This window comes from Falco peregrinus, chromosome 2 (assembly GCF_023634155.1).
Source record: "Falco peregrinus isolate bFalPer1 chromosome 2, bFalPer1.pri, whole genome shotgun sequence".
Taxonomy (NCBI): domain Eukaryota; kingdom Metazoa; phylum Chordata; class Aves; order Falconiformes; family Falconidae; genus Falco; species Falco peregrinus.
Window position 1 is genome coordinate 54539509 of NC_073722.1, and position 15145 is coordinate 54554653.

The window sequence follows — 15145 nt, forward strand, 5'->3', positions numbered from 1 at the left end:
TAGAAGCAGACCATGAGACACTTGTTACAAACTGTGCCTAGAAACCGATCTGTTCTTATTTATTGTTCTTTGATGAAGGGATGGATTAGAAATGGTACAGGCAGCCTTGAGGCCTGTGATAATACAGTATCTGTAGCTTTTCCAGTTGGAGGCTTAAAAACTCTGAATGCTTTTTATGCAAAAAAGGGTAAGAATATTTTTAAAAAGTCAGGAAACTTACATGCAAAACCTCAGCCTCAGGAAAAAATTAGTATTTTAGGCAGAAGATGAAAGATTTAATTGAAAGAAAAAAATTAAATATGTTTTTACACTTCTTTCCTGCTTTGCTTATAGTTTGGCTAAGATAAATATCTAAAGCTGGAAGCTTTAATATGAAAGAGATCCCTTCCATGTTATCTCACTTCAGTCTGTCCTTAAAGTGCATGCAAAGTCAAACTTCCCTTAAATGGCACTACACTGAACTCAGAATTTTTTATGGTCTTGATAACAGCCTGTGTGTTTGTCTAGAACCATAAAGTTACAAGTGTCATGTGAGTATCATAAAAGCTTAGTGCACCAATGAATGGTACACTCTTGTCCCACTGAATGTAAGCATGAATGCAATGTTCTGCTCTCTTAATAACCCAAATGCATTCTCACAGTGTCAAATGTGTGAACAAAGTATGTGAAAAAAGGGTTGGATATTGTGCCACGGGCCTTAATTGCTTTCTGCATCAGAAGTGGCCTATGCTCTAAATATGGTTTTCTATTTTACAGTTGTTGACAATGATATATATTTGCTCACCCTAAAAGCCTCTCGTGACTGGTCTCATGTATGGTAGGCAGACCTGATAACCAGATTCAGCCACTGAGTTGTGCTGAATCTTTTTTTTTTTTTTTAAATATAACATCTTGCTTCTGCTTGTCTTATATCAAATGTAAGGCAAATAATCAGAAAAGTAATCGAAGTGGATTAAAATGCCATGTGATTTTTGTGTGATAAAAATAGTTTATCTGGGTGGATCAATAGGCTGGCTAACGGGGCCATCTGCTGGCAGAGGTACTCTAACAAGTTAACTGAATTTTGCTGGGGACAAGTCTAGCTCTGGGAGAGGTTAATGGCTTGATTTTAACTTCCAAACACCTGTGGCTCTTCTTAAATTATCTGCCAGCTGCTTCATACTTTATATTAACTCCTTACTTCTTAGTGTAAAAATAGAGAACTGCTTAACTATAAATTTAAGCTCCATTCAAATGTTAAATGGGATGTTTGATCTGGGAGCAGTATTGCCATAGATTACACCACAATTTAAAACCATATTCTGAGAAAGCATGGGTATGTAGATGAATCTCTCAGATCAATGAACAATGATTAATGTTAATACTTGCTCTTCACACAAAATGTCTACATTAGGGACATTTTGATTAAAATTACAGATCATGTTTCTTGTGAACAAATGTGAAGAAGCCAATTGGTCTAGCATACTAAGATTGTTAAATTTCTTGTATCTTTAATATTGAAAAGACTTCTGGATGTGTTTTAGTTTTATTTTTACAAGCACTGTGTAATCAGTGCAGCATCTGAGATGTAACAAGTGTGTTCTGATATGTGTGTGCTTGTGTTTGCCTGTCTGTATGTCCGATATATGGCAACTGTTGGATATATTTGATGATTGTAAAGACAATAGATCATAACTGAAAGATTATGATCTATGCCTTTACAAGTTTATAATGAATAACATGGAGTATATGCATGTGTAAAAATAAATTGAGTAAACAACACATGTAAATAAGCTTTTTGGTTTTGTCTTCTGAGAACCTGCAGTTTGCCCTCAAGAAGCTGTCATCACAATAAAGGTCCACGGTTCTTTAAGTTGCATAAGATCATGTATTTTAAAGTACATCAGTCTGCACTACTTAGCAGATACATATTGCTGGTGTAACAGCTGACAAGTTTGTCTCAAGCCCGTGGCAAAACAAGTTTAGCCTTGGTTCCAGTAGTAGCACACTTAAAGCAGTACCCCAGTCACTCTTACAGATTCATAGAATGGTTTGTGTTGGAAAGGACCTTAAAGATGATCTGCTTCCAACCCCCCTGCCATGGGCAGGGACACCTTCCACTAGACCAGGCTGCTCAAAGCTCCATCCCAACCTGGCCTCGAACACTTCCAGCTTCCAGGGATGGGGCATCCACAACTTCTCTGGGAAACCTGTTCCAGTGTCTCGCCACCCTCACAGTAAAGAATTTCTTCCTAATATCTAATCTAAATTGACCCTTTTTTTAGTTTAAAACCATTACCTCTTGTCCTATCACTACACGCCCTGCTAAAAAGCCTGTCCCCATCTTTCTTATAAGCCCCTTTTAGGTACTGGAAGGCTGCTATAAGGTCTGTCTGGAGCCCTCTCTTCTCCAGGCTGAACAACCCCACCTCTCACAGCCTGTCTTCATAGAGGTGCTCCAGCCCTCTGATCATCTTTGTGGCCCTCCTCTGGGCTCACTCCAACAGGTCCAGGTCCTTCTTATGTTGGGGGCTGCAGAGCTGAATACAGTACTCCAGGTATTTTTGTAATTACAGTAAGAGAAGCAGTAGCTATTTGTTGACTTCATGGCAATGTACTATAGATTAAAGATAGCGCCCTGAGAATGCACTGATCTGACTATCCAAACGTGTTTCATCTTTTATCTCTGATTTTTGTTGTCTCGAACAGCACATACCTTCTTCCTACAGAGAAAGCAGGTTATCACATACTGTTTATGGGCTACTCTGACCTTTTTGACTTCTGTTTTCCACCTTTTTCCCCTTTGACAATTCAGCAAATGAAGTGAGTGAGATGGATTTCATTACAGGTGCTTTAGCTGAAATTATTTATTGCTTACCTATTAAACCATAAGGGTCATTGATTTATAGACCCCACAAAAGCACAAGCATTAGCCAGTCAGTGCCAGGAGTGCAGTTATATAGAAATTATTTGTACAATCAGCTTCCTTCTAGTCAAAAGACTACACAAGAGTAAAGCAACAGTATTTTATATTTTGTGTGGATCAGAACTATTCTGGACCAGTTTTTTGCTGCTAGTTCAATCTGTATTTTCACCTTTCTATTTTAATGACTGTTTTCTGTTACCTATTCTACAAGGATGGCAAAAGGGACTGCAGTATATCAGGAAGGATGAATTGGATCTATGGAAAGGTAGAAGTCACCTCTTGTCTCTGAGAAACTTGTAAGAAAATGGCCTGCAGTGCTAGGAAACTAACTCGGCTACATGAGTGACATAAAGCTAATGAAGTTCTGACTGTCGGGGTAGATGGGAGGCCAGCTGTGGTATTGTTTTGCATTCACGTTTCTCTCCTGTAAGTATTGTGGCTGATGCAAGAGGGGTCCAGTAAGCGTAATTCTTTGTAATTCTGGTGTCTTGCCGAGTTCACCTGAGAAAAATTGTACTGTATTAGGAAATGGCATTTTCTCTGCAGTCCAGTTTTGCTCCTGATTTACTGTGCCGAGTACCGGTCTCAAAGTTGTCTACACCAGTGGAAGTTGTTTGCACAGTGGTATTGTGCTACTGCAAATGTTGCCTATGTTGTCTGATGGGTGTAGCTGCAGTTTCTTCCATGCAGCATCACTTTGGTAGGTGAAAACATTGCTTTGTCACAGCATGGGTGTAGGCAGGCTGTGGTGTTTTTTCTGCTCTGTGAGATGTCGGATGTGTGATGTACAGTGTGACTATACCAATTAAAATACTGAGGCAGATCACTCTTTTTGTGACAGGTCCTCAAGTTCCGCCACAGAACTAGTTCTGAGCACGCTATTGCTGAACATAGGGGCTGTAAAACGTGGCCCACCAAAGAACTGTAAAAGGGTTCTTAAATTAGGCAAAATCTTATATTTTGTGTGCAGTGGAATACAGTTTTCCTACTGATATCCAATCCGATTGTCTTCTCTCTCAGCATTAGCTTGAGAGCAGGCAGCTCTCACATTACGGAGGGAGAGGGGGGTTCTCATCAGAGCCCCAGGCAGTGGCAGGGACAAAGACCATCGATCATTCCAAGACTGACAGCTGCTGAGGGAGGACTGACTTGCTTCTAGCAGCTCATCAGTGCCTCAGCATCTTTATGTTGCTGTGCAACTTGGTTGGTTGGTTTTTTTGTTAGCTTCGGATGGTGATAAACATTTTTGTTCCCTTGGGTGAATTATTTAAGGTCCAGAAATGAAGAGAAATATCCTGTCCTCTTTTTACATCTCTCTGTGGTTGCTGTTTACAGCGGTGATACTACAAGGTGAGAATACTGCTTGATAGCTGTTATGTTTTTATATTTATGTTTATGTTATGTTGCACTGAGGTTTATTTTATTCAGGTAGGATCTAGTGTCCTGATGTGTCTTACAGGGTTGAGCTCCAGAAGTCTTTCAGCTGTTTTGTTTTATTTTGTCTCACTAATGCATAGATAAAATGAATGATCCCATACAGCCAGAACTTAAATTATCTTTGTGAAGCTTTAATTTGTTAGGATTTCTTTTTAATCAGGAAGGTTTACTTTAATTAGTCCAGGAAGTCACTGTGAGTCACCAGAGAGTGATCTACTCCAAAGCACTTGCTTCCTACATGGTGCCAGCTGGCACTTGGACGAGTCTTTTGAGTGTTACTGCCCTTGCCCTTTGCTTGCAGAAATGTATGAATCTATCTAAAGGTAATACAGAGACTACCTAGAGAAACTGTGATGAACAACACAGCACAGAACAGCAAAAGTGTCATTTAAGACCTGAATTTTCAGTGAATTAGCCGTAGTGACTAAGTCTTGGATAGTAAGAAGCATCTCCAAATACATGGTTTGGAAAAGACGTTAGTGCAAAGATGTGTCCGTACATCATGCAATTACCAATGTGTGAAGAAAAGCAGCTCAGACTTTTTCCAGGTGGTAGTTAAAACAGAAATAAGAGTAAATTCTGAAAGAAGCCTGAATCCATCAGTGCTGCATTTAGGGAGATATCACAAATCATTAGCCTGGCAGCAGCTTTGACTTCAGACTTTGCTTCTAATTTTAGCTTGGCAGGTATGTGACTAACTCAATCTCTATGCCTGTGAAAGACACCAGTAAAATAAAGGCAATATTTACTTTCAAAAAAGGCAGGCACCTCTGTATACAGAGTTTTTTTTTTTCAGTGGGTATGAAAAGCTAAAATCAGCTATTCATTTACTACAGGTGAATGCTGTCCTTATTTGAATAGCTTCATCAGGCATACTTCTGTTTCTGAACTAAATTATATTCTACAGTATATTATTGATAAATACAGTTACAGCAAATACTACTTGAAGCTGTAGAAAGAGGATGTCTTCTGATACTACTGAGTGCTTAATCTGATGTACTGAACAAATCTGTTACCTAGCTGTTGAATCAGCCAAAGGAAAATATGCTCACCTGCTGTTTAATGAACTGTTTGAACACTACTCAAATGCTCTAATACCAGTGGAAGACACAGATAAAGTACTGAATGTCACCCTTCAGATCACGTTGTCCCAAATTAAAGACATGGTAAGTAATGTTTTTCTGAAGATGTGCAGAAATGTATTAGCTGTAAACCTTTTGCCTGGAGTAGGAAAAGCAATTTGCATTTTGTTGTGATAACTTCCATAATGCTTCCTCATGAGGGCCCTGTTCTCCAGTTCTTCATAGATTACCTGATTGCAACACTAAGTCTTCCATTATAAGCCTGCAAATTTAGAGCTGCTCAATTGTTAAGGCTTCTTTTGTAGTTAGGTGTTGGTAGAGCACCCTCCAGGCAAATTTTGCAGAGTTTTAAATACGAGTAAATGCTTTTTCTTTTCTAAGATGCAATTAATTTTTACACAAACTCCCTATTTTAGCCTTCAGTTACTTTTTTATAAATTTGATACAGCCAGATATACCTCAAAGGCAAAAGAAAAAGTTTTTTTGGAAGGAGAACAGAAAATCACTTTTGTGACTTGTGAATTACAACTTAAAGGCCTCACCAACATTTCAGAGAATTCGTTAGACTAAATCTATTAGCTGTTTGGTGTTCTGAAGCTTGCAAAAGGAAATTCTTAACGTACTGGGGGCCTTACACAACTGTGATTAGAGCTGGGAGGGTCCAGGGGGAAGAAGGTTTGGCCAAGAGAAAGTCCGAATAAATGAGCTCCCTGTGCAGTGTACGGGCATGTGTACCTGTCTGAGAAGTACTCTTGTGGCCCGTCAGTATTCTGGCCTGTTTTGGGCACTACTTTAAAGCTATACAACATATGCTCTCTGCATTTAAGATGTGATTTTGTCACCTTCAGTTAGAAACATCTCTACATTTTTACACAGGATGAAAGGAACCAAATTTTGTCAGCTTACTTATGGATTCGACAAAGCTGGTATGATGCATACCTCAAATGGGACAAAGATAAATATGATGGGTTGGATTCTATCAGGATTCCAAGCAATTTGGTTTGGAGACCAGATATTGTCCTATATAACAAGTGAGTGTGGCTGGAGAAAATCAGCTTGATAATTTGAGGGAGGAAGGGGGTTGAAGGAGGAATTGACCCACAGAGTCAGAACTTTCATCACTTTACCTTACCTTAGCAAGGGGTATATTTGTTGTCTTAACATTAGTTGTTGATCATTTAAATATTCTGCAATAAAGCCATAGATGAGACTTGGCAATTGATTGTGCTACACAGCAAAGCTGTTCTGAATTTCTCTGCACTGTGAATTGAATACCCTGGCAGTCTGAAGTACTTTCTGCTGAGGCTATAGAAGAGCTCTGGAACACTGTCCACAAAAAGGTGGTACACAAAGGCCTCACTCTTTGTCTGCTCTCCTGGGCCAGTAATGACCAACAGATTATTTTTGTTTTTGAATGGATTCTTATCCTACTGCATCCTCTTTGAAGTCAAGATTGAAGAAGCAACGGCTAATAAATACAACATCCGTTAACAGCACTGATGTTTGGCATTAATGGGCAGTAGTACCTGTAAATAATAGTTAATAGTAAGTTCTTACTAAAATTCAGTATAAATACAAATATGATTTCAGAAGCATGCTTTTAATGGTGTGAAGTGAAGGGTCTTCCCCATTGCCCCCCCTTTCCTGGTCCACGCTCTAGGTTGTTGCCTGTCAGTCCTGACTGTCACTTTTCTGTCTTTTAGGGCTGATGATGACTTTTCAGAACCAGTGAATACTAATGTTGTGTTGAGATATGATGGAAAAATCACTTGGGATGCACCTGCTATCACAAAGAGCTCTTGTGTAGTGGATGTATCTTATTTTCCTTTTGACAGCCAGCAATGCAACCTTACATTTGGGTCCTGGACCTATAATGGTAATCAGGTAGACATCATCAATTCTCTTGACAGCGGTGACCTCTCTGACTTCGTAGAAGATGTGGAATGGGAGATTAATGGTATGCCAGCAGTTAAGAACGTCATCACTTATGGCTGCTGCTCTGAGCCTTATCCGGATGTGACCTTCACACTGATTTTGAAAAGGAAGTCATCTTTCTACATATTTAATCTGTTGCTTCCTTGCATTTTGATCTCTTTCCTGGCCCCACTGGGATTCTATCTCCCTGCAGACTCTGGGGAAAAAGTGTCTCTGGGCGTTACGGTTCTTCTTGCTCTGACTGTGTTCCAGCTGATGGTTGCAGAAATCATGCCTCCCTCTGAAAATGTACCTCTGATAGGTGAGCTTCAAGTGCTTTGTCTTTAAACATGGTTTATTAATAGTAGGGCTGTATGTCAGGGAAACCATATGTAAGTTGTGGGTTCTGGGAAGATAAAGGTGCTACATTTTTAAAACATCATTAAATACTTAAAATATGTGTAGAATTTGTACAGGTATGCTACAGCTCTTTAAGATTATTTTGTGTTTTTAATTATATATTAGCTAGCTATTTTGTATTTATTTAATATAGTTAAGGCTTGTAATAAAGCTAGTAATGGAAAACAACCTCAGAACTAGAGTATGAAGTGTAAGCATGAGCTGTGTACACAAGGTCAGACTGTTTCAAGACACGTTTCTGTCAGATCCAGATGGCTGGATGGCCTGGCTGGGATACTCAGGGTTGATTTAATATCTGACCATTGTTACATTGAATTGTAATGCCTGCCAATCCATTACACTGGATTTTAATTTACATCTGAGAATCTGGAAGAACTAATGTGTAGTGAAAGGGTGGTGTTCAGCACTGTCCCACTTGCCTTCTGCCAGGACCCTCCTCCTGTCCCTGGCTGATCTCACCCGAGGTAGGAGGCTGCCCAGCTGCCCTGGTGGGATTTCTGGAGGACTAGGAACACAGTTGCCTCCAGACTGGCTTCCAGCTTTGTTAAGATAATTCAGATCTCATTATTCATTACACATTATTACTGTGTATATAAAAACCAGTATGGCTTAACTGAGACAAAACACTGGTCAGTAAATAGGGCTGTTGAATGCATTTTCCGCATCATCATCACCAGCTATTCCTGTCTGGAATAGGGGCTTGCTGTACTGGAGTACCTCCCCTGTCCTCCTGTCACACTATCTGAATTAAGAAGTCAGGACCTAGCATGAGTCTGCTTTCTCTGTTCCCTCACGCTCCCTCATCATCCTTTCCAACCCCTTTGAAGACTGGGATCACATCATATTTGTCTGCGGTGCATCCCGTGTCATTGATGGCAGCCCTTGCTTTTTCTGAAGAGGCTGCACAGCAGCAGAGCAGGGCAAGGAGGTGCCTCTGTGCCTGGGCACAAGCCACAGCATGTTAACTGGTCAGCTGTACGCTTCAGGTGTGGAAAGCAGTGGCTGAAGGGCACAGCTTAATTTATTCACGGTACTTCTCTGCACCTGGCCAGAATGAACTTTGTCCTTGTTTGGACTGGCTGTGCTGAAGAAAATCCAGGCAAGAAATCTCAACAGGCAATGGAGCCACGCATCAGCCCTGGGCCTGGCTTCTTAGCCTTCCGTATACTAGCTGTGTCTGCCAGTAAGGTCTGGATATTCACTGGCCTGTGTGAACGCAAAGGCATCCATCTGCTGGTGTGGTGTGCATCAATAGCTCCAACAAAGCATTATCATCATTTTTGTTAATACACCCAGAATGGGATTTCTAATGTGCCACGTGAAGCCATCAACATTGGCATTTTGCAGACACCAGGAAAAGAGCAAGGCTCCTGATAAACATTGCTAAGCTGCTTTCTGAATGGGTGTATTTCGAGAAATCGGAGGTTTTGGCTTGCAAATATTTACTGTGCTAATACAATAGCCCCTTACTCATGATAGGCATGCCAGTAATGAGTATAAGCTTTTACTTTAATGGCTTTAATCTTTGTTTTTAAATGGTAAATTAAGTGTGATCTAAGTACAGAGACTCAGGGTGATTAAAAATCAGTTTCACTTGCATTTGTGTTTAGCACTGTGTTGTCACATTTTTCTGCACTTAGGATAGCATCTTTAATATGATTTTATTTTGTGTTCCAGGAAAGTATTACATAGCAACTATGACGATGATCACAGCTTCCACTGCATTGACGATCATTATAATGAATCTCCATCACTGTGGCTCAGAAGCAAAACCTGTTCCACAATGGGCCAGGGTGGTTATTTTGGACTACATGTCAAAAATCTTCTTTGTTTATGATGTGGGTGAAAATTGCACAAGTCCGAAAAGAGAAAAGGAAGATGAAAATAAGTTAGAGGAGGGTGATAGGTGTCAGAGGAGGCACAAAGAGGTGAGGAGTCACCTTTCTAATAGGAATGATGAGTGTGATCTCAAGGAGAAGCTCAATGGAAATTTGAATAAAAGCTATGGAGTTCCTGGTGAAAATGCTAGGGAGGCTGTTAATTGCTGTTCCTGTTACAAAATGCTGATTAAAAATATTGAGTATATTGCTAATTGTGTTCGAGACCATAAAGCAAACCGGGCCAAAGGAATTGAGTGGAAAAAGGTCGCAAAAGTGATGGACAGGTTTTTCATGTGGATTTTCTTTATCATGGTGTTTTTTATGAGTGTGCTGATCATTGGGAAAGCAGCTTAACTGAAGATGAACACATTCCTTTTGTAAATCTGAATGTATGTGTTAGCTTGTTTTAGTGGAGCTCTGGGACAGAGGTGCTTTTGAGATTTTTGTCTTCTGTAACTATAAACAAATTGATTCTGTAGACTGTAACAGTGCGTTGAGACATTGCTCAGCTGAGGGCTTTGTTAGTGACTGTCCTCGCCTTTTATTTCAGGAGTGCAGCCCTGATGAGGCTGCTGGGTAAGCTCTTTGTGCTCCATCTTGATGGGTTGTGGCTATGACTTCAGACAGAGTGCGGTGGAGCGCTGCAGCGATGGAGCAGACAGCCTAGCAAGGGAGCATTGTATTCACAAGGTTGCATCTCTGCATCTTGTAATTTGACCAGCCCTTTCTCTCCTCTAGAAAAAAAGTGTATTTGTGACATAGTGGCAGTTCCTGGAAATCATGCATTCATGGCATTGCCTTTTTTCCGTTTTGTTGGGTTTTTTTTAGCTTGTCTTCCTAATTTACCTTTTTATTATGACTCTGATCACTGTTCCTATAATTTCACAGGCTCTACATGTCTGTCTGTTGTGCCTTTAATACCATTGAGCTTACTGAGTATGATGGTTACCTTGATCTTCCTTTATTATTTCCTGCTGCTGAATATTAACCTGTTGTCACCACAGCTCCAGTAAGCCGGATTCCTGGGACTTCTTCCTCACTGTGTTGGAGAGCCTCTTCTGTTCTTTTCCTCCTGAGCCTAACTATAGGAAGGACTGCTCCTGTCCTTCCTAGATGTCTCATTCCCTTGGGCATGGGCATTTAAATGCTACTTCAGACTGCTAAAGTAGGAGGCTGTGACTTTTTGTCTCTGCTAGTTTTATTGACCTTCGATGTTAACCCCATGTGTCCCTTGTCTACTCTTACATCCTCTTTAATACTTAAACTTTAAACTGCCTTCAGGAATGCCAAGGTTGCTCTGTGCATTATTTAGCACAAAAGCATGATCTTACAGGCTTGTTAAAGTGGTGTCATAATCAACACTCTTTGTTCAACACCTTAGTACTTCTGTGTATGTGAGTGTGTTTGTTGCTGACAACACCAAAACCCCCTCTTATGTGTGTTAATTTCTGTTAATTCTGTCAGACTGATAGAGCCCTGGAGGATGTCTCGTGTAGTAAAGTTAGAAGCTAGTACCCCAGGCATGCCCATGGCAGATAAATTGCTTTTACAGAGCACCTTGAACTTTGAAACCATGATATTCTAGATGCAGTGGGAGAGGCAGAATGACACTGTAATGGATCCCAGTCAAAAGTTCACATGACAAAACTCATTTTAATAATTGTTGAAGTTAATAGGAGCATGCCTGTGCAGCTGTAACTTAAGAGCAAGGTGTCAAAATGGCAAAGCGATTCAGTTATTATGCCCAAATTTATTAGAAGAAAAGAATTGTAATTATTATTATGATGTAAATGATGCATTGAATTACTAATGGCAGGTTTTCTCTTGTGTGGAATAATTGATATTGTAAGCTTATCTGGATTCTCATACATAATGCAAGCCTTAAAGTCCAGGTTTTAATGTAAAGTTAACTGGGTGGCTAGCCAAGAATAAACTCAGTATGTGGAAAAAGTCTCAAGTGTGTTCCCTGTATATTATCAGTTCCCAGTCAACCAGGCTAATTTTGAATAGCTCCTTTAGAAGACAAGCTGTTCACTTTCTGTGAACAGAACACTTTCTGTGCAGAAAGCCAGTTGTACTCATTTGTCGTGGAGTTCAGGGTTTGGCACTTACACTGCATGTTTGAGGAAACTGATTTGTTCTTTGTTGTGGGAAAAAATACTGTCCCAAAAGCTGAGGGAGCAATGTATTTAAAGATAAGGGTAAAATATTCAGAACATGAGGCGTCAGCATGGAAAACCAATGGCCAAGAGTTTGTCCAAGGGCTTATGGGTAGCATAAAGTAGAGAGTTACTACTGTTCACTGTCTCTTCCAATATAGGAACCAGGTACATCAAATATACACAATGTGTCACAGTGGAGGAGTCTCTTCAATATGTGAGAAGGCTGAGGAACTTCTTGCAACAGGATTTATGAATGCTGAAATATTACATGGATTTAAAATTTGGGGAGAAAACATGGAAGAAAAATCTTATTGGCATACTATTAAATACAGTCAGGTGCTGAAAGGTGGAGTAATATTTTGGGGATTCATGACTGTATGTTCTTCAGTGCTCTTCATCCCACTGGTGGCACCCATTAAAGACAGCTTCCAGATTTAGAAAGACCTTTAGTCTGATGCAGAATATCTTTCTTAGAAATCCAGATTTTGCCCATGCCATTCTGTTCCGTGCATCTGTGGCCTTCCCATTTGTAAGGGAAAGTTTGCAATTGTAGGTGGATCATGGGCCTCTATCATGCTGGTGCTCTTCAGTATGCTACATGCTTGGATGATGATGTTGAAATCATACTTTGCACTTCCCTAGCACATTTTATGCTAAGATGTGACAGTACTAAAGAATTCTTTTCCTTACAAGAATATGATTTGAAAAATATTCCTAGCTATTTGAATTTATTAACTACTACTTTTAGTCTTTAATTATTTTGTGTTAATTTTTTCTTTCGATCACCAGACCTTCTCAAGTGTTTCTTTTCTTTTATTTACATATGGTCAATGTTGTTCTTGCTCTTGTAACAAACATTTTTCTGGTTTTAGTTCATAAGAGCCCTGGATTCAATAAAGAGTGTGAGCAGCAGATGATGGATGCACGTAGAAGATGGCACCTGAACAGTTCTTGTGAAGCCTCATGCTAAGACCCTCAGAGTCACTTCTCAATCGTTTTCCAGAGGGAAAGCATAACATGGTGCTGCATGGCCATGCTTCTGGTGATAAAGCTGATCCAAGGTCCATACTGCTACCTGGTTTAAAGCTGGCTTAGGAGTTTCTGACTAAACTCTAGGGGCTGTAGTTTAAGTGTCCCTCCAAGGCCTAATATTTAGTTTGTCTATCTCTGTATTTAGCTATTTCAGTAAAAAACCCACCATATTCTAAATCAGCCAAGTGTGTTAGTCAGAAGTGTACATGCCAACTCTAGTGCTAAGTGGAGGCAGGAATGTTTAATCTAATTCTGTCTATTCTGATCTCTTCCTCTTTCTTTTCTCTCTCATACTTAGATCCAGCAATCTTTGAGGAAGATTAAATCCAAAGATGATGACTATGTTTATAATAACAGAAAAATAACTACTTATGCACCTGTCTGAGTTACTGTGTAGGCTTAACATGAATGCAGCTGGGTGACTTCAGATTTACTGAGGAGGACAATGATGCTGTAAAAATACTGTTTGAGATCTGTGTGCTGTGGAGGCATTTGAGGAATAAGCTGACAGATTTTTTTTTTGTCTCTTGGCAGAGAGATCACCTCTCCCTTTTTTATTGAGTCGTTGCAGTTTTAAAATGGGAAGAAATACAAGCTGTCTCTTGTGATGCCTTTGCTGTGCTCTCTTCCATGACCAGGATTATGGAACTGAAGATGCAGTGCGATGGGATGTTGGGGTATAGAGTTTCTAACTGTGCAGAAAGGTAGGAGATGCCCTTAGCTACCCCAGGAAATCTGTTTCTGTTTGTGGAAATTGCAGCCTGAAGATTCATGCTAAACCCAAAAGAATCATCCTGGACAGTACATGACACCTCGAAATAGAGAAGCAGGTTTCCCCATGTTTCAGGAACTCGGATGTTACATCATAAGCTATCTGCATGTTTTTGTCCTCTGGTTAACAAAGCTTTGTACTCTGACCCATGAGATGGTGGAGTTCAGGATCCTGTGTGGAGGAAGCAGGGCAGTAAGTAGGATTGCAACCCTGGACTTCACAAGAGCTAACTTTGGCCTCTTGAAGGACCTACTTGGAGGAATCCTATGGGTTAGGGCTCTAGAAGGCAGGGGGCTCCAAGAGAGCTGGCTAATATTCAAGCATCACTTCCTCCAAGCTCAAGATAGGTGCATCCCTCTGAGTAAGAAATCAAGCAAAGGGGGCAGGAGGCCTCCATGGATGAGCAAGGAGCTTCTGGCAAAACTCAAAACAGAAGGAAGGTCATGTGATGTGAAAAAAAGGGACAGGCCACTTGGGAGGAATATAGGGATGTGGTCAGAACATGCAGTAGGGCAGCTAAAGTCTGTTTGGAATTAAATCTGGCAAGGGAGGTCAAGGGCTTCTTCAAGTACTTCAGCAGGCAAAGGATGACTAGGGAAAATGTGGGCCTACTGCTGAATGAGGTGGGTGCCCTGGTAATGAAGGACACGGAGAAGGCAGAGTTACTGAATGCCTTCTTTGCTTCAGTCTTCACTGGCAGGCCGGCCCTCCAGTTTGCCAGGCCCTGGAGGCAAGAGAAGTCTGGAGAAAGGAGAACTTTCCCCTGGTCGAGGAGAGATCACCTGAGCAAACTTGACACCCACAAATCCATGGGCCCTGATGGGATGCACACCTGAGTGTAGAGGGAGCTGATAGATGTTATTGCTAAGCCACTCTCCATCATCTTTGAAAGGTCATGGAGAACAGGAGAGGTGCCTGAGGGCTGAAGGAAAGCCAGTGTCACTCCAGTCTTCAAAAAGGGCAAGAAGGGAGGACCCAGGAAACTACAGGCCTCCATCCCCTGGAAAGGTGATGGAACAGCTCAGCCTGGAGGTCATCTCTAAACATGTGAAGGAAAAGAAGGTCATTAGGAACAGTCAATGTGCATTCACCAAGGGGAAACCACACCTGACCAAGCTAATAGCCTTCTATGATGGAATGACTGGCTGGGTGGACAAGGGGAGAGCAATGGATGTTGTCTACCTTAACCTCAGCAAGACTTTTGATACTGTCTTCCATAATGTCCTCATAGGCAAGCTCAGGCAGTGTAGTTAGGTGAATGGACAGGGAGGCGGATTGATAACGGGCTGAATGGCAGAGCTCAGAGGGCTGTGATCAGTGGCAAAGAGTCCAGCTGGAGGCCTGTAGCTGGTGGTGCTCCCCAGGGGTCAGCAGTGGCTCCAGTCCTGTTCAAATTGTGCATCAATGACTTGGATGAGGGGATAGAGTGTACCCTCAGTGAGTTTGCCAACCATACAAAACTGGGAGGAGTGGCTGATACCTCAGAAGGCTGCGCTGCCATTCAGTGAGACCTGGACAGGGTAGGGAGTTGGGCAAAGAGG

At 41.0% G+C, this 15145-nt stretch overlaps 1 protein-coding gene across 1 annotated transcript; it reads left to right on the forward strand.

Moving 5' to 3' along the window:
• Positions 1-3523: 3523 nt before the first annotated feature.
• On the forward strand, positions 3524-14291 carry CHRNA9 (cholinergic receptor nicotinic alpha 9 subunit). Its single transcript, XM_005232126.3, has 5 exons — positions 3524-4255; positions 5363-5508; positions 6301-6455; positions 7128-7660; positions 9436-14291. The coding sequence occupies exons 1-5, from the start codon at positions 4186-4188 to the stop codon at positions 9990-9992; spliced, it is 1461 nt and encodes a 486-aa protein (XP_005232183.1). The 5' UTR covers positions 3524-4185; the 3' UTR covers positions 9993-14291.
• Positions 14292-15145: the final 854 nt, after the last annotated feature.